Raw genomic sequence first — 21,586 nt, 5'->3', positions numbered from 1 at the left:
CTGTGAAATCAGGAAATTGTAAACTTATTGTGATCATACCAACGTTTCAGAGCCTATACTAGTCAAATTGAGCTGAAATTTGAGTATGTTATAGGTATCACGTAAATGAACAACTTTTATGACTAAAGTTTTCTCATTTGAGCTTCTGAAATTTGAGTTCTCGGCTGCTCCAACGAAATGACAAATTTGGATTTTGAAGAGGAACAAAAGAAGAATAAGGATGAAACTAAGGTGAATGAGGAAGAAAGGGATGATACAATGAATGATGAGGATAAGAGTAAATTCATGATTGAAGAGCCTTAGGCTAGGTGAGTCATCAAGTTAGAAGAGAGTGATGATACAATGAATGGGAAGGAAGAGAATAATTTCATGATTTAAGAATCTTAATTAGGTTAGGTGACTCACCATTTTAGACTAGGTGACTCATCCTTTCATAAATGGTGGCTTGAGGCAAGGGGGGAAGAATGGGAGGAGGGTGGTTTGATGTCCTCCATGTTTCACTTTTTTCTTTGCATACAAGGGTGTTTTGTTAATTATCCACACATAGGGGTATTTTGGTCATGTTTGTCCAACTTGAAATTAGGTCATGTTTGTCCAACTTGAAATTAAACACACTTAATTTAATAATCTCAATCCAAAATCACTTGATAAAATACCCATAATCATTCTCCACCATGATATTACTTTTCACTAAAATATGAAAATCCACCTTGAATTTTTCGGAGTATTACAATTGGACTTGGTTTCTTCAGCATTTGGCTGCTATATTGCTACCGATTAGGAGAATGGTGACTTTCTTCTCGGACCTCAATCAAGGTTTGTTAAATGCTTTGGGGGTTGTGTTTCCTGGAAGGCCTCATTCTTACTGCTACTATCACCTCAAACAGAATTTGATATCGAAGTACTCGAAGTCAGGCTATGGGAAACTGCTCCAAGGCCGTGTTATCAATCTATTTAGTAGATGCGCATATGCTGTTACGGAGGAAGAGTTTAAAGTAGCAATGGATGAGTTGGTAATTGTTGGGAGTTCGAAAGTGAAGACATTTATATATGATTTGTCTAGAGATCACTATGCCAACGATTTTTTCAAAGGAATGTGTTACGAGGAGATGGCAAACAGTTTAGCCGAGTCATTTAATAATTGGGTTGGTGTATTTCGAGATTTGCCGGTGTTACCTTTGATAGAAGGGATTCGACAGAAATTAATGGTATTGAATTCTCAACGACGAATTGAACCGGAGAAGTGGACAACACTTTTGTGTCCAGAGATGGAAACTAGACTGTGGGAAAACGTGGAGGCTGGTAGGACTTGGGCAATTCGTCGTTCTAGTTGCATTATTTTTGAAGTATTTGTTGATTATTATGTGATGGTTGATCTAGGGCAAAGGACGTGTTCTTGCCGTCTTTGGCAAATTGATGATTTTCCTTGTACGCATGCCGTGGCTGCAATTCTAGCAAAGAAAGATTCGGTTTGTGATTACGTTGAGTGTTACTACAGTTCTTACTTCTTTCGAAAAGCCTATGAGAGTCCTATTTTTCCTATTCCAGATATTAGCAAAGGCTTGGGCAGCAACGGTTTAGTTGCTGGAGTTGTGCTTCTGCCAATTACAAAAAGGCCAGCCGAAAGACCACCAACGAAGATAATCAAAGCTTTTGGTGAAGTTATATGGCCATTGAAATGCAGCCGGTGTAGTGTTGTTGGGCACAACAGGAAGACTTGCAAGGCGGTGATGTGAACATTCCTTCTCAGTTGACATGAATGTATAGTCAGTTTCTGCATTGCAGTTTTTAGTTACTTTTAATTGGCTACACAACTTCTAATTGGATATTATGATTCTTTTTTTAAGTTAATGAAAATTATACAATTGTTTCATCAATGGATATTCATTTTTAACTGCCATTAAATGCTTGTCTTCACATTTGAGCAGATTTTGTTTCATAAACTGCACTGCAGTTTTCGTTTGTTACAGTTTTTGACCAGAAATTGCAGCAGTTTCTTGTTTCATAATTCGATTTTAGAATAGTTTTTGCAAGTCTATGGGAATGTTGCAACTGCTCATGAACTTAAATGTGTTTTGATATTAGTTTTAGTACTTTGATCATGGCTTTGCCTTTTGGTTTCTTTTCACATTTTTTTAGCAGATGTTTTTTCATAAACTGCACTGCAATTTTCGTTTGTTGTAGTTTTTGACCAGAAACTGCTGTGCAGTTTTTTTGTTTCATAGTTCGATTTCAAAATAATATTTGCAAGTCTGTTGGAATGTTACAACTGCTGGCCTACTTAAATTTGTTTTGAACTTAGTTTTAGTACTTTGATCATGGCTTTGCCTTTTGGTTTCTTTTCACATTTTTTGAGCATATGTTTTTTCATAAACTGCATAGCAATTTCCGTTTGTTGCAGTTTTTGACCAAAAACTACAGTGCAGTTTTTCTTTTGTTTCATAGTTCGATTTCAAAATAATTTTTGCAAGTTTGTTGGAATGTTACAACTGCTGGCCTACTTAAATTTGTTTTGAACTTAGTTTTAATACTTTGATCATGGCTTTGGATTTTAGTTTATTTTCACATTTTTTGAGCAGATTTTTTATTATAAACTGCACTGCAATTTCCGTTTGTTACAGTTTTTTACCAGAAACTGTAGTGCAGTCTCTTCTTTCCTTTTCCTTTTGTTACATCCTGTTCTAAGATTATATGATAGTTTAGATGTATAACAAATCTTTTCTCATATCCCATAACTAGAAATATTTACAAACATCCATAAGAATCAAAATACATATTGCCTTTTTACCAAAAAAAAAACTAAAATACATATTGCCTTGAGTTAGACAAATCACTAAAGACGATTAATGACACAGTGTCTGCGGTGTAGGAGTTTTAGGATGTATTGTGCTTGATATTCGTTCATGAAATTCTTGTCTATACTCTTTGGGATGAGTTTTTATTTTTGAATGCACTGAAATTTTAATACATTTGGACCTAAAATCAACCACCAACAAATGGCGGCGCCCTCCCATAGAGAAGACAACTTATATTCTTTGTTTTGTTTTTGGTTAGTGAGCATAGAAATTATGAAACTTATGCGAAGAAAGATTATAGCAGAAAAAGAATTACAGAGAAAAAACCAGAACCTCATGCTTATATTTGTATCTTTAATCTCCAATAAACAATTTAAAGGTTTTCATGAATTAAAAAAAACAATTTATAAGAAAACAATGAATTGCAACAGACAAAATGGAGCAAGACAAAGAGGAAATTATCATTTACCTTTATAATAAACAATCTATTATATTACCTTTATGGAGCACGTGGGGCCTTGCTTTGGGAGGTTGTGAGGCCAACAGGAGTACATATCAACAACATTTATTATGAGAATTTATCAAAAATAGCCAAAACTTGACCCCCAATTTCAAAAATGTCAGTTTTTATAAAAAATTTCAAAAATAGCAGAAAACTCACCTAAATAGACACAATTGCCCTCAAATTTAAAACCCACATAAACCTAAAAAAGAAAACCCTATTAGATTGGGAATCTTCGCACGTAGAGTTTGTTCGTAGACGTATTGCTGCCATAGTCAAACGGTGAGTGCAATTATTCCTTGGTTCTTCGTTCAATTTCTTCTTCGTTTCTTCGTTCAATTTCTTTTTCGTTTCTTCATTTAATCTTCATACTATATTTATAAAATTTCAATTCTGGTTTTGCTGACTTAAGGTTAGTGTAGATAGGCTTGGAAAATTAACGAGTTTGGTAATATGATGATTCTGACATATGTGTAGCAGAAGATGTAATCGCGTGCTGATGTTATTAGTTCATCAGCATGGACCTTGAGAAAACATGATTGTGGATGCTGATGCAAAACACCAAAAAAGAGACCAACATGTTATGCACTACTAAAGATAGTCGATGATGATGATGTATTTGGTATCCATTAAGTTTTGTAATTTTTCTGTTTCAAATATTAAAGTTCTTGCCTTTTACTTTTGAGTGCTAGGAGAAAGCCAGTTTACAGAGTTAGAATACATCAATTTACAGAGCTATTATTACGACCTGCACATATGATTCCATTATTTTGTCAGTGATGTTGAATCTTAAATTTTATTTACTGAGAATGTGGAATTACTCTTAAGGCCTTTGAATTTGCATCCAGTTATGCATATGTTCCTTGTTGTAGACTATTGTCCTGTTGCTTATTTAAGAAATGCCTTCTTTTCTTCCTTCTTGTTTCCATTGACTTCGTTCATACCACAAACACAAGAACAGACGAATATGTTCTCTCTGAATTTTATCCAAGTTTTTTATATGGTATGGAAGGCTAGATTTTATATGCTGCAGATTGCGTACTGCATATTATTAAGTATTAGTTATTGGTTTCTACTTCGTTTTATAGCTAATGTTTTCTACTTCGTTTTATAGCTAATGTTTTTGGTTTCATTGTCAATCTTTGGTCTGTATGATTTTTTTAATTAATATTTTTGGCTTACCTTTTCAGGCAAATGTCTAGTTTGACAATTTTGATCAACTATGGTGGGAGGTGGGCTAACTCAATGTATAAAAATTGCAAAAGTAAAGGACTACTTGTTTCAGACAAAATTACATTTGAGGAACTCCGGAATAAAGTGTATGACATTGCCAATGTGGACCGAAATGAGTATGAAGTAACTATGAAAGTGATATATGATGCAATGAAAAGTGCATGGCCAACAGAGATAGTCGATGATGATGATGTAAGAGCTTTTATTTTTGAAAGCCTTTCAAGGTCTTACAAGATTCCATTGTGCATTACAGTGAAACGTAAAGTATTTTCTTACGCCAGTGGAAGCAATCAACAAACTCCACTAGTTGAGGTCGAACCAATGCCAATGAACCTCAACTTGGGTACTCAAGGTGATTTAGAAGATTATGAGCAAGATAAGGATTCAGAAGATGACTTGGGAACCGAAGAATTTGAGGACTCAGAATATGAAGTGGAAAATAATACAACACATGTAGATGAGTTGCGTTCTGAGAACATGCAATTTGAGGATATGCCATATGTAGAGGTTGATAATATTTTTCAAGATAATGTTGCCTTCAATGAAAACATGAGATGTGACAAAGTGCCAGCTATCAACGTGCAATGTGATGAGCCTAACTCTAACAATCCAACTGCTCCAAACAAGGATAAAAACATTCTGCATGGATCAGACATGACAGAGCTACGCAATTCAAGTGGAGATATAATTGTAGGTCAGGTGTATGAAACTAAGGAGGATTTAAAAACAAAGTTGGGTATCGATGCTATGAAGAAAAATTTTGAGTTCAATGTGAAGAGATCTAATAAAGAAAGATTTGAAGTTGGTTGTGTGGATGACAGATGCATGTGGAAACTGCGTGCATCAAAGGTACGAAAATCCTCATATTTCATGGTTAGAAAATATGTTACTAAACACACTTGCTCATTGGATGTTATTCATCGCCATCATCGACAAGCAAGTAGTTATCTTATTGGTCAGTGCATAAAGTCTAAGTATGAGGGTGTATCAAGAGTACATAGACCCCATGACATCATGGAGGATATGCGGAAGGACATGGGTGTGAGTATAAGCTATGTGAAGGCTTGGAGAGCTAGGGAACATGCATTGGAGTTGGTTAGGGGATCATCAGAGGAATCTTACATGAGACTCCCATCATATTGTGCTATGCTAGAAGCCAAAAATCCTAGTACGATAACGCATATTGAAACTGACAGTAATAATCATTTTATGTATTTTTTTATGTCACTTGGACCTTGCATCAGAGGATTTCACAGTGTTATCAGGCCAGTAATAGCACTTGATGGAACATTTTTAAAAGGTAAATATCTTGGAACGTTGTTTGTTGCCACATGCAAGGATGGAAATAATCAAATATAACCTCTAGCATTTGGAGTTGGAGATTCAGAGAATGATGCATCATGGAATTGGTTTTTGACAAAATTACGGGGAGCTATTGGGCATATCGATGACTTAGTTTTCATTTCTGATAGACATGAAAGCATTCAGAAGGCTATCTCCACTATATTTCCTGATGCTCATCATGGGGCATGCATATTCCATATAAGCCAAAACCTTAAGAACCACTTTAAGCATGAAAGAGCGCATTCGCTTTATTTTAGAGCTGCTAAGGCATATCGTATTCCCGAATTTGATCGTCATATGGTGCAAATATTTAATGTTGACCCTCATGTGGGTAATTATCTTCATGCAGCTGGATATGAAAAGTGGGCTGGTGCGTACTTTAATGGGAAGCGGTACAACGTAATGACAACAAATATTGCTGAATGTCTCAATTCAATCACTAGAGATGCTCGAAAGTTGCCTATCACCAATTTTATGGAGTATATAAGAATGAATATACTTCAAAATTGGTTTCATAAGCGTCGAACTGAGGCAGCCAAAATGGATTCACATTTGACGGAATGGGCTGACAAATTGGTGCGAGAAAATAACCAAAAAGGATTATCATTGCAGGTATTTTGAATTCATTTTTTTTTCCGTTGTTGCAAGTATTTAATTTTAAAGAAATTATTAAATTCATTTGTTCTTTTGTTTAAGGAACAGATTTGTTGAAAAGTTTTCCAATAAAATGGTTGGGGAGTATTTATAATGTATTTCATTTTTCTTGAATATACAGGTTTCTCCTATTGAGACATACTCATTTCATGTGTACGATGGAAGTTGTATTGAAGTTGTAAATTTAGAGGGGAAGTGTTGCACATGCCGAGAATTTGATCTTGACCAACTACCATGTGCACATGCTTGTGCAGCATGTAGGCATCGACAAATTTCGTGCTACCCAATGTGTTCAAAATATTATACTACAAACTCATTGATAATTGCGTATGCAGAACCTATATGGCCAGTTGGGGATCAAACAGATTGGGTGGTGCCTGATGATGTACGAGATAGAATTGTGCTACCACCAATTACACGAAGAAGGCACGGCAGGCGTAAGGAAAAGAGAATCCCTTCACGAGGAGAAGAACCATCAACTCGTAAGTGTTCAAGATGTGGTTCAATTGGCCATTATCGACAAACTTGCAAGAATCCGATTGCACTTCATCCTACCTCATAGACTAAGTGGTGTAATATTTTTCTCTTTAACTTTATGAATTGTAATGAATGAATATTTAATTATATATTTTCATGTAGATCGTTTTATTGAATTTTTTATTCTACAGAATACCTCTAAATTTCTGACAATTTTTGAAGAATTAAAGTTACGTGAAATATTTTTTTTTTTGGGTGAGAAGAGGAAATTATACTTGGGCATAGATTCAATAATTTCCTGAATTTTTGGTTCTACATACTTTTTTTTTTTGCCAAAGAAATACATACATTTTATTTGGAGACAAATGAGAGAGAAGAAGATGTTTTTTGGATTTCCAGAAGAGAATTGTCAGTGAAAGGTGTTTTCTCAACTTTATTGGGACCCTGAAAAAAAAATAACAAAGAAATATTAAGTATACATCTATAAGCATACATGAACACAGCACTCTAATAATGAATCATGAATACCTTTTTAAGAGTCTTCTCATCCTTATGAAATGGTACCTTTTCAATATCAGCTTTTCCTTTCTCCCCTTAAACATATAAAATGAAACAACGTAAATATTTGTGCCTAAAATATACCAAATTCCTTATACTAATTAATTCTTGAGTACCTTAGGAACTGTGTGAAGAACAAATTCCTTAGGCCAAAGTACATGATGCCCTACCCCATCCTTCACATTCACCAAGCACTCATCAATTTGGAATGGAAGGAGTGCATCTGGATCCAAAACCACTTCAATAACCACCAAAACATTTGGAGTACCAGATTCCAGAATTGTTCCTGTGGCAACAACATTATCTTTGTAGACTAGCGCCAATTGACAGGTCTGATCTTTATCTACTTTTTTTTCCACAGCAGCAGCAAAAGTCTCCTTTACTTGAGCATTGTAGACAACTTTGTTCCTTAAGTTATTAGAAGAAACGTCTGAATGTGGTGTGGGAGGCTGTTGCTGACTTAGTGCTTTTACCGTTTCCTCTAGTGCGGCGAGTCGTTGGCAATAATTTTTTTCTCTCTTATTCCAATCAACTGGGGCTTGAGGAGTGTGGAATAGTTGGAGTGACAAACTTTCCCACACCCCTAACACGACCACAATGCTCAGGTGTGCCCAAAGATTGAGTCAAAATATCCTGATCACCAACTATTTTATCCAACAAGCCTAACTTAGATTGCTTGGTCAGTTCATCCTACAAAAATGACAACTTTATAAGTATAAGACAAGGTTTCAATTGCTAGGAAATTTCATCAAAACTTACTATCTTGTCTACAATTGCTTGTGTTGCTGGATCAAATAGCCCATTAGTCATTTGACGAGCCCTTTTCCAGAGTTCACTCCGATCAAGTTCATCATCATCACTAGATCCAAGCTCATCTTTCTACATAGAGTAAACACAATGACATAATAATTACTAAATGTTTGATAAAATGATTCTGCAAAATACTTACAATCTTCAATTCTAAGCCAACATAGCCTTGTCGGCCAAGTCTGTGGTTGTAGATATGTTTATCCCGCCTTTCTTGTTGAAGTTTTCTAAGTGCCTAGAACATTGTATGAGATTAGATGTCCAAATTAAATTATCATAATAAAGTAAAATTTGGTTTAACAAAATAAAATATATACAGACCTGGAATTCGTCAGAAACTCGACTTGCTACAAATTTATCCCAATGTTCTTTTTGAATAAAGTTGTACAAATCTGGTGGGTTCTTTAGATGCTCAGGATCATTCATAAAAGGAATAATATGGTATTTGGTCAGTGCATGCTTGAATGATCGAAACTTAATTCCAATCGACGATATAATATTTTTCCTACTACGATGATCCACAACAAATGATTTCTGCAAAATACTAAAGATTCCTAATTAGTAAAAGGCTACATGAAAAAAGAATGAACTCTACTTAACATTAAAATTAGTACTAAATTTACCTCCACGTAATCCCACATCTTATGTTTAAAATCTTCTGGAACTTCTCGCCAATCATTATAAGTGATTGGCACTGTAGTACGTGCTAGCATAACTAGTGTGGATTCAAGATCAGTATGCTCTTTTCCATGAGGTTGTCCTTTTTTGTTGTATTGGACAATCTCTTTGATACCACGACTTCGATTTTTAGCTATTTGCGGTTTCTTTGTTACTCCTCTTGTACGTTTATTGTTGAACTTCACATCAGTTTCATTTGCATGATCCATAGTATCTATAAGCCTGTGAACCAAGAGTTAATAGATCAAAGAAATAGGAAAATCAATCTCATAAGAAGACATATAAAACTAAATTTAATGTATGTACAAAGAACTAGATCATATTTTTTTTCTTACAAAAACATAAGAATTATATAAATAAAGAGTGGTAACTACAATCAAATTGGGCTACCAATTCACAAAGTAGACAACGCTTTGAGTAATGGAATACCAAAAGTAGGACCATTAACGAAACATCACCCATCCTAAAAGAAAACAAAAGAAGAAAAAAAAAAACTAGAGAAAATACAAGTTGTAGTAATGATAGTTTTCTAATTCATATCTGGAAGAGAGAGAGAAATTGTGTATCATATAAGAATCGAAGGCCTAAAGCGTGCCCTCATTCCAAAAGCAGTCAACAGCTTCCCAACTTCCCCAAAAGCAATCCAAATCACCCTTCTTTTTTCTAGCAAAAGTGTATCCCTCTACATATAACGAATTGCACAAACATGGAAGGCCCAACATAAGCTAGCAACCTGAAACATATTATACAATAGTTTCAAACCACTTGACAGAAAGAAAGATGATCAATTATATATTAATATTTACATTTATATAATTATATAAAATGAAGAATCTAGACATATAGAGGGAAAATAAAGTTTTTGCATACCAGTTTTTGGTTTTTTTGATGATTTTTTACTAATCCAATTTCCTTCACAATCTGATCTTGCATAATCTTCATTATCCTCATTTTCTTCATTATCTTCATTATCCTCATTTCTCAGTTTCCTCATTTTACTTAAAAATTATGTTTTTTTTTTTTTGAATTCGATTAGTTGTAGTTCAGATATGTAGAGATATTGAATGCCCACCTATAAAGCTTGAAAAAAATTAGGAATATTGGACAATAAAGAACACAAACCCAGTTCTTTGTCGGCAGCAAATCTTCAATATTCTTGACTGTTTGTTAAAAATCTTCACTTTTCTCCCATTTCAACATTCTCCCTGGTTCAACTCCCCGAAGCATCTTGAGATGCAGTGAGATTCATGTCAGGTACCTAAGGAATGGAGAGATAGCACAAAACTTTCTGAGAGATGTACATAGAGAGAGAAAATACTCTGTAGAGAATGAAAGATGAACAGAGTCGGGCAAAAATACATTCATATGAACTATAATAACTTTGGATAGATAAGAAATACACCTGAATTGTTGCCACCCCAACTAGCAGAGCATGAGCACACTAAGATTTGATACTCACATTCTCTTCGAATTTCTGTATCCAATTTAAGAAATGAAGAGTGGAAAACCCTAAGGACTCTGATATTTTTGGTTTTGGAATGAAGGGAAAAAGTGGTGACCAAGAGGAAGAGGAGTTGAATATAGGGCAAACACTTAGATGAATTTGGAGCGAAATGCCCGCGAACTAGCGCGCTTTTTTTTCCTGAGGATATTTTAGAAAAGTGTCAGGGTATAAAATGGTTTTAATTGACATTCTTTGTAAAATGTCAGCGAAAAGTAATAAACAGTTGACATTCTTTATAAAATGTCAAGGAAAAGTAATATAGAGTTGACGGTTTTTAAAAAGTGTCAGGGAAAGTGATATATAGTTGATGTTTTTTGTAAAACGTCAAGTAAACTCGCTAAGTAGTTGACGCTTTTAAAAAAGCGTCAAAGTTTCATAAAATAGTTGATGGTTTTGCAAAAAACGTCAACTATTAAGTGTCAACTAAGGCCTATTTTCTTGTAGTGTGATGCTGGAGACAAACTGAAGAAGAAGGGAAAAAAAATGAAAAAAGAAATATAGGTGATTGGACTAAGCATGTTTGGAGGAAATATTCCAATGTTTTATTTAATAAGGTTTCTTTTTTAGATTTATGTGGGTTTTAAATTTGAGGGCAATTGTGTCTATTGAGGTGAGTTTTCTGCTATTTTTGAAATTTTTTATAAAAACTGACATTTTTGAAATTGGAGGTCAAGTTTTGGCTATTTTTGATAAATTCTCATTTATTATATTAAAAAGAATTTATCTTTGTTATAAAAATGCATCACACGGGTCCTAAAGTTACATAACATGGATTCCAATCAATCTAACGACTGAGATTATACAGGGGTGGGCTTATGTCTACATAGAGGTGTAGGCTAATAAATGATTTACCTAGTTTGGGCTTGGACAACTTAGCCTAAGTTGTATATTCTAAAAACTCAGCACTGGGCTGGAGTGTGCTCCTACTATGACGATCGGATATATCAAAAAATAAAAAAACCATACACATTACTTTGTGTATTACCTATTGGCATCTGAGGTTTTTATTTTTGAAGAGGTTGGCTTCTTAAGTTTTTATAAATAAAAAATTGTTAACAAAATCAGTTAATAAAAAGAAAATGTTTTCGAAAAATTGAAGAACCCCAATCTTAGAAGTTTGAAACGGACTAAGTCATAATTTCATTTAACAAGCAGCGTTGGGAACATGTGGCATTAATGTAATTTTTGTGATCCTTAATGTGAAGAAATTTTGGGCCTCATGTTTGCTTGAAAAAATGGGGACCAATTTAAAATAAACAGCTAGAGTCGTCCTACATATTAAATAGAATTTTAATTTGAATGCCCCTGCTAAGTTTTAATGTACCTAAGTATGAATATTTTTTTTTTTTTGACGGGGTATCTAAGTATGATTTTTAATACACTAAAATAGATTTTTTTTGAGGGGGTGTTAGGCCCCGTTTGGGATGGATTGGCCCGGACATTTAGTGTGCTCCCAAGTAGGCCCAGACATTTAGTGTTGTTGGCGCTAAATCTTGAATAGATAGAGATGAGTGCAACTTACAAGTGGGATGGACGATCGAGAGATCGATTGGATGTTGGATGCCGATTCTTCCTGTCCTTGGATGCCGATCCTGAATAGAAAGAAGTCGGGACTCGTAAGGTCTATGGAACCGGTGTGGAACCAGCCTAAGACCCTCCGATGCCGAAGTAAGTTTGTTGTTTTAAGAGCTCTTGCTGTTGACCATATAGAAGTATAAAAGTCAAGCTGAAAAGTCTTACCCCTTTGTTGATGGTGAAGGGGTGTATTTATAGAGGGCATTTGGGATGCTTGTGGTGTTCATTTCCGATGTGGGACTCGTGGGAGGGCCCTGTGAGGTTGACACGAGTCCTTAGATATTTCGGGCGGGTGCTTCAAGGCTGATTATGTACAATCGGTATGGGGTGCCGATTGTAGACGAGCTGGGCCTGTATCGGTTGTTTGCAGCTTTGAGACAATGTCATCGGTAGCCGATGCCGATTGTTCGAGGCCTTGGGTACTTGGGTGAGCTTCTATGATCCACGTGTCGTTGTATGAGTGGAGGGTCAGATATGGTACAAACAGTAGTCCCCCAAGTTGCCGATTGAGAAGCTTCTCGGTTGGGGACTTGAATATGTCTTCGGCATTCTGACCCGGGCTCGATGGTCTCATTGTTGCCGATGGTGGTATGTAGTCCCCCAAGTGCCCGAGCGAGCGAGCTTGGAAAGAGACGGTATGATGTACAGGGTGGTCCGGGGTGCCGAAGGTCCGCTCCGCCTAATGATGATGGAGTGCCGAAGGCATCGCTCATATGAAATGATGCGGGGTGCCGAAGGCATCGCGCGCGCCGAATGCTGACGGGGTGCCGAAGGCAACGCTCGCGTCGCATGATGATAGGGTGCCGAAGGCCGAAGGCAGATGCCGAATCATTGGGGGGATGTGAAGACATCGCACGCATTGAATGATGCAAGGGTGCCGAAGGTAACGCTCGCGTCGTATGATGGCGGGGTGCCGAAGGCATCGCTCGCGCCGAATGCTGACGGGGTGCCGAAGGCAACGCTCGCGTCGCATGATGGCGGGGTGCCGAAGGCATCGCTCGCGCCGAATGCTGACGTGTTGCCGAAGGCATCGCTCGCGTCGCATGATGGTGGGGTGCCGAAGGCATCGCTCGCACCGCATGATGGTGGGGTGCCGAAGTCATCGCTCGCGCCGAATGCTGACGGGGTGCCAAAGGCAACGATCACATCGCATGATGGCTATTGCCAATGACACCTTTTTAGGTCGACATCAGATTTGCTTTGACCCATATGTGTGAGTGTTGCCGATGAGGAGACTATCTAGGATTAGATATCTTTATCAATTGTTTTGCATGCTGCCGTGCGGTAGGATTCTCTCAGCTTGGATGTAGTTGCATGCTGAGTGACTTTTTGGTGGTTATCATTTTGATTTTCACCATGTCTCTTTAGTAAAGTATGCAACGTGGACTTTCCTCCAATAAAGCTTTCCAAGGAAGGTGCCAAACGGCAATTCGTAGAAAGTCTGGAGTGCCTTGCATTTTACTTTTTTATTTGATTGCTGTTTGGCAATTGGCTTCAGCACTTGGGTGCCCAACACGGTGGATCAGCGGAGCTTTGTGTTTGTTTGAGCATGGGTGGTGCCGAACGGCAGCTGGTTATGCTAATGATGATTTCATCCTTGACTTGGGTCTTTGGGTGCCTTGAAGGAATCACTGACATGGATGCCGATCAGTAATTGTCATCTCCGATATGCACGTTGGGCTTGGGTGCCGTTTGGTTCCCTTCGAAAGATTTTCCAAATTTGATGGGCATGAGAGTCCAAGCATTCCCAAGCAATGTGTAGAATACAAAAAGATACGGTAGCAATCAAAAGCTTCCAATCGACAGATAAAGGGCCAAGTCCCCCAGTGGGTCGATAAGGAAAGGCTACCGAACGGTATGTAGGTGGTCTCCATTGTCTTGACTTGGACTTCTTGCTTATCTTGAGCAATTGATTGACATGGGTTGCCGAACGGTACCTCTTGGTTTTTGAGCTGTCTGAAGCAGACGGTTTTGTGGGCATAGGGGCCGTACAGTACGATTGGTCACGCAAGCCATGCAAGCCATGCAAGCCATGCAAACTGAGTCACTTTCTGATTGGCTTTTCCTATATAGCCAATAGGACAAAATAATATTAAAATAAGAAGAATGGAAGGTGACTGGGTCACCGATTGAGCCCATGTTTTATGTCAGCCACTTGAATAATATATGGAATGATTGAATCCCATGCTTATAAATATATTAAAGTATAAGATAAGAAAATGTGCTTTTATCTCTTGGAAATAATGCACGTGGCTTTTCTTGACCCAAAGAATAATAAGTTTCTCCAATAATGCTTTCCAAGGAATATGCCGAACGGTAAGGCATGTCAAGAAAAGATAGGGTGGCCCATGTGTTTCTTCTTCTTCTTAATATTATATTGCAAGGATTTATCTTCTACATGTCGCTGCTTTAGCATTCATGGTTGCTCCAGCATGGTAAGGCTGGTGGCCGAAGGCTGATGCCGATGGCCGAAGGCTGATGGCGCCGTAATGGAGAAGTGTCTCTTGGAAGGTGCCGTTCGGCATGGCTGAAGGCTGATGGCTGATGCCGAAGGTTGATGCCAATGGCCGAATGCTGAATCATTGAGGGGACGTGAAGACATCACACACGCCGAATGATGCAAGGGGTGCCGAAGGCCGATGGCAGATGCCGAATCATTGGGGGGATGTGAAGACATCGCACGCGCCGAATGATGCTAGGGCGCTGTAGGCCGAAGGCAGATACCGAATCATTGGGGGGATGTGAAGACATCGCACACGCCGAATGATGCAAGGGCGCCGTAGGCCGAAGGCAGATACCGAATCATTGGGGGATGTGAAGACATCGCACGCGCCGAATGATGCAGGGGCGCCGAAGGCCGAAGGCAGATACCGAATCATTGGGGGGATGTGAAGACATCGCACACGCCGAATGATGCAAGGGCGCCGTAGGCCGAAGGCAGATACCGAATCATTGGGGGATGTGAAGACATCGCACGCGCCGAATGATGCAGGGGCGCCGAAGGCCGAAGGCCGAAGGCAGATGCCGGATCATTGGGGGATGTGAAGACATCGCACGCGCCGAATGATGCAAGGGCGCCGAAGGCAGATACCGAATCATTGGGGGGATGTGAAGACATCGCACACGCCGAATGATGCAAGGGCGCCGTAGGCCGAAGGCAGATACCGAATCATTGGGGGATGTGAAGACATCGCACGCGCCGAATGATGCAGGGGCGCCGAAGGCCGAAGGCCGAAGGCAGATGCCGGATCATTGGGGGATGTGAAGACATCGCACGCGCCGAATGATGCAAGGGCGCCGAAGGCAGATACCGAATCATTGGGGGGATGTGAAGACATCGCACACGCCGAATGATGCAAGGGCGCCGTAGGCCGAAGGCAGATACCGAATCATTGGGGGATGTGAAGACATCGCACGCGCCGAATGATGCAGGGGCGCCGAAGGCCGAAGGCAGATGCCGGATCATTGGGGGATGTGAAGACATCGCACGCGCCGAATGATGCAAGGGCGCCGAAGGCCGATTGTAGGAGGTGCCGAGGGCATGGCTCAAAAGGGTGCCGAGAGCACTCGTGAAGGAGAACGACATAGCGTTTTGTGTCGTTTCCCACAGACGGCGCCAATCTGTTGGCGCTAAATCTTGAATAGATAGAGATGAGTGCAACTTACAAGTGGGATGGACGATCGAGAGATCGATTGGATGTTGGATGCCGATTCTTCCTGTCCTTGGATGCCGATCCTGAATAGAAAGAAGTCGGGACTCGTAAGGTCTATGGAACCGGTGTGGAACCAGCCTAAGACCCTCCGATGCCGAAGTAAGTTTGTTGTTTTAAGAGCTCTTGCTGTTGACCATATAGAAGTATAAAAGTCAAGCTGAAAAGTCTTACCCCTTTGTTGATGGTGAAGGGGTGTATTTATAGAGGGCATTTGGGATGCTTGTGGTGTTCATTTCCGATGTGGGACTCGTGGGAGGGCCCTGTGAGGTTGACACGAGTCCTTAGATATTTCGGGCGGGTGCTTCAAGGCTGATTATGTACAATCGGTATGGGGTGCCGATTGTAGACGAGCTGGGCCTGTATCGGTTGTTTGCAGCTTTGAGACAATGTCATCGGTAGCCGATGCCGATTGTTCGAGGCCTTGGGTACTTGGGTGAGCTTCTATGATCCACGTGTCGTTGTATGAGTGGAGGGTCAGATATGGTACAAACAAGTGTGCTCCCAAGTGGTCCGAAATACCTATGTGTATGAGTTTCCTCCCTCCATTCCCCTTCCTAACTTTGACTAAAAAATAAAATAAAATAAAAATTTAGCGTGCCTACGTAAATAGAATTTTGAATGCACTGAAATTTTAATACATTTGGACCTAAAATCAACCACGAACAAAATGGCGGCGCCCTCCAATAGAGAAGACAACTTATATTCTTTGTTTTGTTTCTGGTTAGTGAGCATATAAATTATGAAACTTAAGCGAAAAAAAATCTCATACATACGTCCTTCAAAGAAGAAAAATTGAGAGAGTTATTCTGTTTTCTTAATAAAATAAAATAAAAAAGAAAGGGAAATAACTGGACATTTCGTACCTATGATAGAACTGAAAAGTTCTTGACGGAGGATTTTGCACTGCCGCTGATATTTGGGGGCTTATTTGCTACGTTTGAGTCTATTTCACCATTACTGGATTTAGCCTTCAGTTTACTAGCAAAGCATTCTTCAGTTTTGCAGGAGTTGACTGTACGTAGACAAATTTCGAGCATGTATTTAGTGACTAGAAACTCCTAATTAACGACGATAATGGTATTTCTTGAGCAATAAAATTGTCCGAATTTTCTTTTCAAAAAAAAATAAAAAGAGTATTTCATATTGAGCTAGAATGCAAGAAGGCTACACCTCCCATAACCTAACTAAACATGAGGTTCGACCAAACTTATAATAGACTTCCAAAATAAATCAGTGTTGATGAGTTGAGTCTGTGGAGTGATTTACATTTATACGCCGTGGTCCCGTGGATTGATGAGCAAGATTAAAAATTTTGATGCACGTTTAGAATACTTATCTAGATGGAATTCTAGAAAACTAACTTAAAATACCCTACTGCAACTAGATAGATTTTAACGTTAAGACACAAGCTTTTTAGGGTTAGGTAAGTAGATTTGGCACGCACAGAGACTTTAATACATTTAACACCAACAGCACCATCTCCAGTGATGGCCTCTTTTGCAGTGAGATATATGATATATCTATAAAGAGAAGGGAGGTGAACCAACAAGACTACAATTCTTTCTCTGATCTGAAAATGTGGGCTGTTGTTGGATTGAGTTTGGTAGTTTTGCTGGTGACATACATTACTCACTGGATTACACAATGGAGAAATCCAAAATGCAATGGGGTTCTCCCTCCGGGTTCTATGGGCTGGCCTCTCGTTGGAGAGACTCTCAATGCGATGACTAAGAGCTATTCCCTTGATCTTCATCCTTTCTATAAGAAGAGACTTCAAAAGTAAGTAAATAAACTATGGCTACTCAATTTACCATAAGAAATTCTAGTTTCATTTCTCGCTTAAATTCTTCTCTGCCTTGCAGATATGGCCCAATATTTCGGACTAGTTTGGCTGGTAGACCAATTGTAGTCTCAGTCGATCCCGAATTCAATAGTTACCTCTTTCAACAAGAAGGCAAGCTAGTTGAACTAGGGCTCTTCGACTCATTTGCCAAGATCTTCAATCTTTCTGGCGAGATAAAGACAGCCGGTAGTGTCGTTCACAAGTACTTAAGGAGCATTGCATTAAATCACTTGGGCACTGAGACGCTTCAGGAAAAGTTGCTCCCTCTAATAGAAAAAACGGTCGTCAAAACTCTAGCCTCCTGGTCAAGTCAGGCATCTGTTGAAGTTAAACATGCTAGCTCAGTTGTAAAATTTTTAACCCAACTACTTAATCACTTATCTATTAGTTATTATGATCCACTGCGCTTATTGTTTATACTAAAATTATCTTTTCTCACCGTCGCAGATGCTCTTAAATTTTGGTGCCAAGCATATGATTGGTTATGATGCTGAAACATCATCTGATAACCTCAGTGATAAATTTTTTAGAATCATGAGCAGTTTTTTGTCATTTCCCTTGAATGTTCCTGGTACAGCATACCATAATTGTTTAAAGGTAGTATTCAAAATGGTTTGTTTATCAAAACATGCGAAATTTGTTTCAATTATTCAATCAGATACCATAAAGATATTTAAAGCTTTGGTACCTATTCAGGACGGCAACAAGATAACAACAATGCTGAGGGATATGCTAAAGAAGAGACGCATGTCACCGGACACACGTCGAGGAGATTTCCTTGACCAAATCAGCAGCGACGTGGACAAAGAGAAGTTCTTGTCCGAGGATTTTGCTGTTTATGTCGTATTTGGGGCCTTGTTTGCTGGCTTTGAGCCTATTTCATCAATATTGGCATTAGCTTTCAGTTTACTTGCAGAGCATCCTGCAGCTTTAAAAGAGTTGACTGTAAGTACACAAAGTTTACGCATCAATTTAACAAGTTCTTTAATTTTCTACATATGTCACAAATAATCAAATATCTTTTGTCGTCAAGGCTGAGAATGAGGCACTTCTCAAAAACAGAGAAAATGCAAATTTCTCACTCACATGGGACGAATATAAATCGATGACTTTCACTCGTCAGGTAATTAGTTCTACAAAGTACACAAGCGCAACATGTTGTTTCTACTCACACTTTACTATGGAAAAAGTCTTATTAACTTGCTGGTCTTTGGAAAACATAGGTTATCAATGAAACTCTTAGACTGGGAAATGTTGCACCTGCATTGCTACGCAGAGCTTTGAAAGATATCCCAGTAAAGGGTACGTCCTTGGTTACAAATAGCTTAGGCCTTTAGTTTCTAACTGCCAATGTTTTTTTCACTAAAATGTTGAAGTACATGCTTTGCAGGATTTACAATTCCAGCAGGTTGGACGATTGTGGCTCTCACCTCTGCACTTCAACTAAGTCCCAACACATTCAAGGATCCCCTCGAGTTCAATCCGTGGCGTTGGAAGGTGCGTTTTCGTGGGGAGGAAGGGAGGGGTTTGATGTTGTAACTTGAGAGTAATATTGCCATTTTTCCAAAATAAGCTAATTTTGTTTATACGCACATATATATATATATGTGTGTGTGTAAATATTTTATGGAAACTAGGACCTTGACTCCCTTGTTATATCGAAGAACTTCATGCCGTTTGGTCGAGGATCGAGACAATGCGCAGGGGCAGAGTATAGTAGGGTGTTCTTGGCCACCTTTCTCCATGTCATGGTCACCAAATATAGGTACGTACATTTCACCATTCCCCTCTTATTTTTTATCTCATTTTCTCACCACAAGTTACAAATATACTGTGTGCCTACAAGGTTTTTGATAGAGCTTAATCATCTTTTGGATTTTAACTTTTTTGTTCATAGCTGGAAAAGGATCAAAGCGGGACCCATTGCTCGAACGCATGTGTTAGGATTTGGGGCAAGCATTCACATTAAGCTCTCGGAGAAGAAAAACTGAGATACTTTTCAAATTCTGTTTATGGGAAATGATCGAGCACTTGTCTAGATGTACCTATAATTAAAAATAACGTGCAATTAAGTTATGAATTAGCCCAAAAACAGGAAAATCTATATAAGAAGTTGGAACAATTGAGGGTTGTGCACTAAAAAGGCCTTCTAGTTATCAAATATTAACTACGAGTTGTTCTAAATGAGTTGTTCTATCTGGTTGTTTGGGGATTCAGCCTCCTTGTTTCTTTTGATTTAATAAATAACAAATTTTAAGTTTACCTTTTTTAACTGCCAATGCATACTAAGGAATCCACAATATGAAAGTATTAATAAATCTGCGTAAAATTTGTAAATTTTTTTAATACGTTAAAATACCTTGGATTGGACCAATATTATTATTGTTCATATTCATTGGTTGAATACGAGTATTTACTCCAGAGGTCCTAGGTTTGATTTTTAACAAAGATGGAAGATTTCTCATACCAATGCTCTACAAATTATGAAAAATCTCTCAACCAACAAACAAATCAATGAGATGAAGATCAAAAGAATGGTGAATTTTCCGATACCATGAAGGAAATTGAGGTTCCACCCCAAAACCAATTGGCAATGGGGGGAACCTCAACTTCCTTCATGATATTAGAGCCAAGTTAGTCCACGTGTGAAAGCCTAACGGTCACACGTGCTCCACGTCACCCAATATGTGTTGTCCACGTGATAGGCTTGAAAATTCATCACACTTGTGGGGTTGTGTGAGAATGTGAATGTAAAAAGCCGTTGGAAAGTTGAAAATAGAAAGTCCCATGTAATGAAACCCCACACATGCTAAATTGGTGGTTAAGTTGGGGACAATATCGATGTTGCTAGTGGTGGGCCAAGGGTCTGTCTCTCTAAAATCTTAACATGGTATCAAAGCAGGTCGGTTGACTTGGCCCGATTAAACCCAAATCAAACAAAACCCCAAATTAAAAAAATATAAAATATATATATATAAAAAAGTGACCGATGTGAAATTAGTTGCATGTGTGGCCCACTAAAAAGTGGTCTCACATGTGGTGGAGTGTTGAAGAATACACACAGTTCAACATCAGAAACTTAACACATTTCTTTGCCCTCTTGTTTTATCTCATTTGGATCTCAAGTTTCAAAAATTGTGTATGCAGTTCTTGACAGATCTTAACCAACCATCGTTTGAATTTCTGTTAATAGGTGGACAACGATCAAAGGGGCACGCATTGCTCGAAATCCCATGTTAGGATTTGGGGATGGCATTCACATCGAGTTTGTTTTTTTTTTTTTTTTGGTCGAAATCATATCTCATTTCATTAAAACGCCAAATAGGGGAGTGTACAAAGCACAAACCAATGGCACAATAGAACCGTAACACAACTGGGAAAGAACATCTAAACTCAAACCAAGTCTAGAACAAAGTTCGCACACCCAGTACAATAACATAAAAATACTCAAAATAAAACTCACATCGAGTTGGAAGAGAAGAAAAACTGAGATTATTTTGTCTTCATCTTGTTCAGATGTTATTCTTGAATGTGCAGCAATAAAATTGTCTAATTGGAAAAGCCGAAAACAAATATTTAGACTTATCTATCTTGTTGAAACTTGAATCTGACTCTAGGGTTTCAAATAATTCCTCAAAGATTGGGAGCTTCATGAGTTTGCAGAGTTTATTACAATAAACGATGATAATACGTCATAAAATTTCCCATATATTACGTAAAAGTGTTGAAACCTTGTTCAACCTTTACCCAATGTACATATCTCTTAACATAACCAGTCATATAATGACAACTGGCCAAATTTCAAAAGACTAAAGAGCCCTCGGGATCCTATCAAAAAACAGCAACATGTAGACATAGACTACTAAGCCTAGGTTTACTTTACGTCCTCAACTTCCTCATTAT

General features: G+C 38.4%; 3 protein-coding genes and 1 pseudogene across 5 annotated transcripts; 3 read left to right on the top strand and 1 right to left on the bottom strand.

The window, feature by feature from the left end:
• Positions 1–737: 737 nt before the first annotated feature.
• LOC110772760 (uncharacterized) lies at positions 738–1,736 on the top strand. Its single transcript, XM_021977227.2, has one exon. It carries the CDS (start codon positions 786–788, stop codon positions 1,734–1,736), a length of 951 nt encoding a protein of 316 aa, XP_021832919.1. The 5' UTR covers positions 738–785.
• A 3,526-nt stretch (positions 1,737–5,262) lies between these two features.
• On the top strand, positions 5,263–7,090 carry LOC148292626 (uncharacterized; annotated as a pseudogene).
• A 201-nt stretch (positions 7,091–7,291) lies between these two features.
• LOC110772766 (uncharacterized) lies at positions 7,292–10,700 on the bottom strand. 2 transcript variants are annotated; one of them, XM_088245236.1, is made up of 9 exons: positions 10,451–10,700; positions 10,171–10,306; positions 8,994–9,781; positions 8,692–8,904; positions 8,513–8,605; positions 8,323–8,442; positions 7,680–8,253; positions 7,534–7,598; positions 7,292–7,449 (listed from the first exon to the last, which is right to left on the bottom strand). In XM_088245236.1, exons 3-7 carry the CDS (start codon positions 9,255–9,257, stop codon positions 8,092–8,094), a joined length of 852 nt encoding a protein of 283 aa, XP_088101362.1. In that variant the 5' UTR covers positions 9,258–9,781; positions 10,171–10,306; positions 10,451–10,700; the 3' UTR covers positions 7,292–7,449; positions 7,534–7,598; positions 7,680–8,091. The 2 variants fall into 2 exon arrangements, with proteins under 2 accessions (XP_088101362.1, XP_088101363.1); XM_088245237.1 differs by having other exon boundaries at positions 8,994–9,270.
• Positions 10,701–17,382: 6,682 nt separating this feature from the next.
• Positions 17,383–19,955, top strand: LOC110772758 (cucurbitadienol 11-hydroxylase-like). 2 transcript variants are annotated; one of them, XM_088245186.1, is made up of 9 exons: positions 17,383–17,619; positions 17,703–18,030; positions 18,131–18,280; positions 18,380–18,628; positions 18,717–18,806; positions 18,907–18,985; positions 19,074–19,180; positions 19,348–19,448; positions 19,581–19,955. In XM_088245186.1, the coding sequence occupies exons 1-9, from the start codon at positions 17,417–17,419 to the stop codon at positions 19,672–19,674; spliced, it is 1,401 nt and encodes a 466-aa protein (XP_088101312.1). In that variant the 5' UTR covers positions 17,383–17,416; the 3' UTR covers positions 19,675–19,955. The 2 variants fall into 2 exon arrangements, with proteins under 2 accessions (XP_088101312.1, XP_088101311.1); XM_088245185.1 differs by having other exon boundaries at positions 17,386–17,619; positions 19,321–19,448.
• Positions 19,956–21,586: the final 1,631 nt, after the last annotated feature.

Source organism: Prunus avium, chromosome 8 (assembly GCF_965620075.1).
Source record: "Prunus avium chromosome 8, drPruAviu1.hap1.1, whole genome shotgun sequence".
NCBI classification, from domain to species: Eukaryota; Viridiplantae; Streptophyta; class Magnoliopsida; order Rosales; family Rosaceae; genus Prunus; species Prunus avium.
The sequence above is the reverse complement of the archived record's forward strand: the minus strand, read 5'-3'. Positions and strand labels throughout refer to the sequence as shown.

What these genes read in the sequence shown, in the direction of transcription:
- LOC110772760 (XM_021977227.2), top strand. Translation starts at nt 786, where the DNA reads ATGGTGACTTTCTTCTCGGACCTCAATCAAGGTTTGTTAAATGCTTTG.
- LOC110772766 (XM_088245236.1), bottom strand. Translation starts at nt 9,257, where the DNA reads ATGGATCATGCAAATGAAACTGATGTGAAGTTCAACAATAAACGTACA. An exon ending in AGATGTGGGATTACGTGGAG is followed by an intron (nt 8,905 to 8,993) that starts GTAAATTTAGTA and finishes AGTATTTTGCAG; the next exon opens with AAATCATTTGTTGTGGATCA. An exon ending in GAGTTTCTGACGAATTCCAG is followed by an intron (nt 8,606 to 8,691) that starts GTCTGTATATAT and finishes ACAATGTTCTAG; the next exon opens with GCACTTAGAAAACTTCAACA.
- LOC110772758 (XM_088245185.1), top strand. Translation starts at nt 17,417, where the DNA reads ATGTGGGCTGTTGTTGGATTGAGTTTGGTAGTTTTGCTGGTGACATAC. An exon ending in CAGCTTTAAAAGAGTTGACT is followed by an intron (nt 18,629 to 18,716) that starts GTAAGTACACAA and finishes TTTGTCGTCAAG; the next exon opens with GCTGAGAATGAGGCACTTCT. An exon ending in GTCATGGTCACCAAATATAG is followed by an intron (nt 19,449 to 19,580) that starts GTACGTACATTT and finishes TTTTGTTCATAG; the next exon opens with CTGGAAAAGGATCAAAGCGG.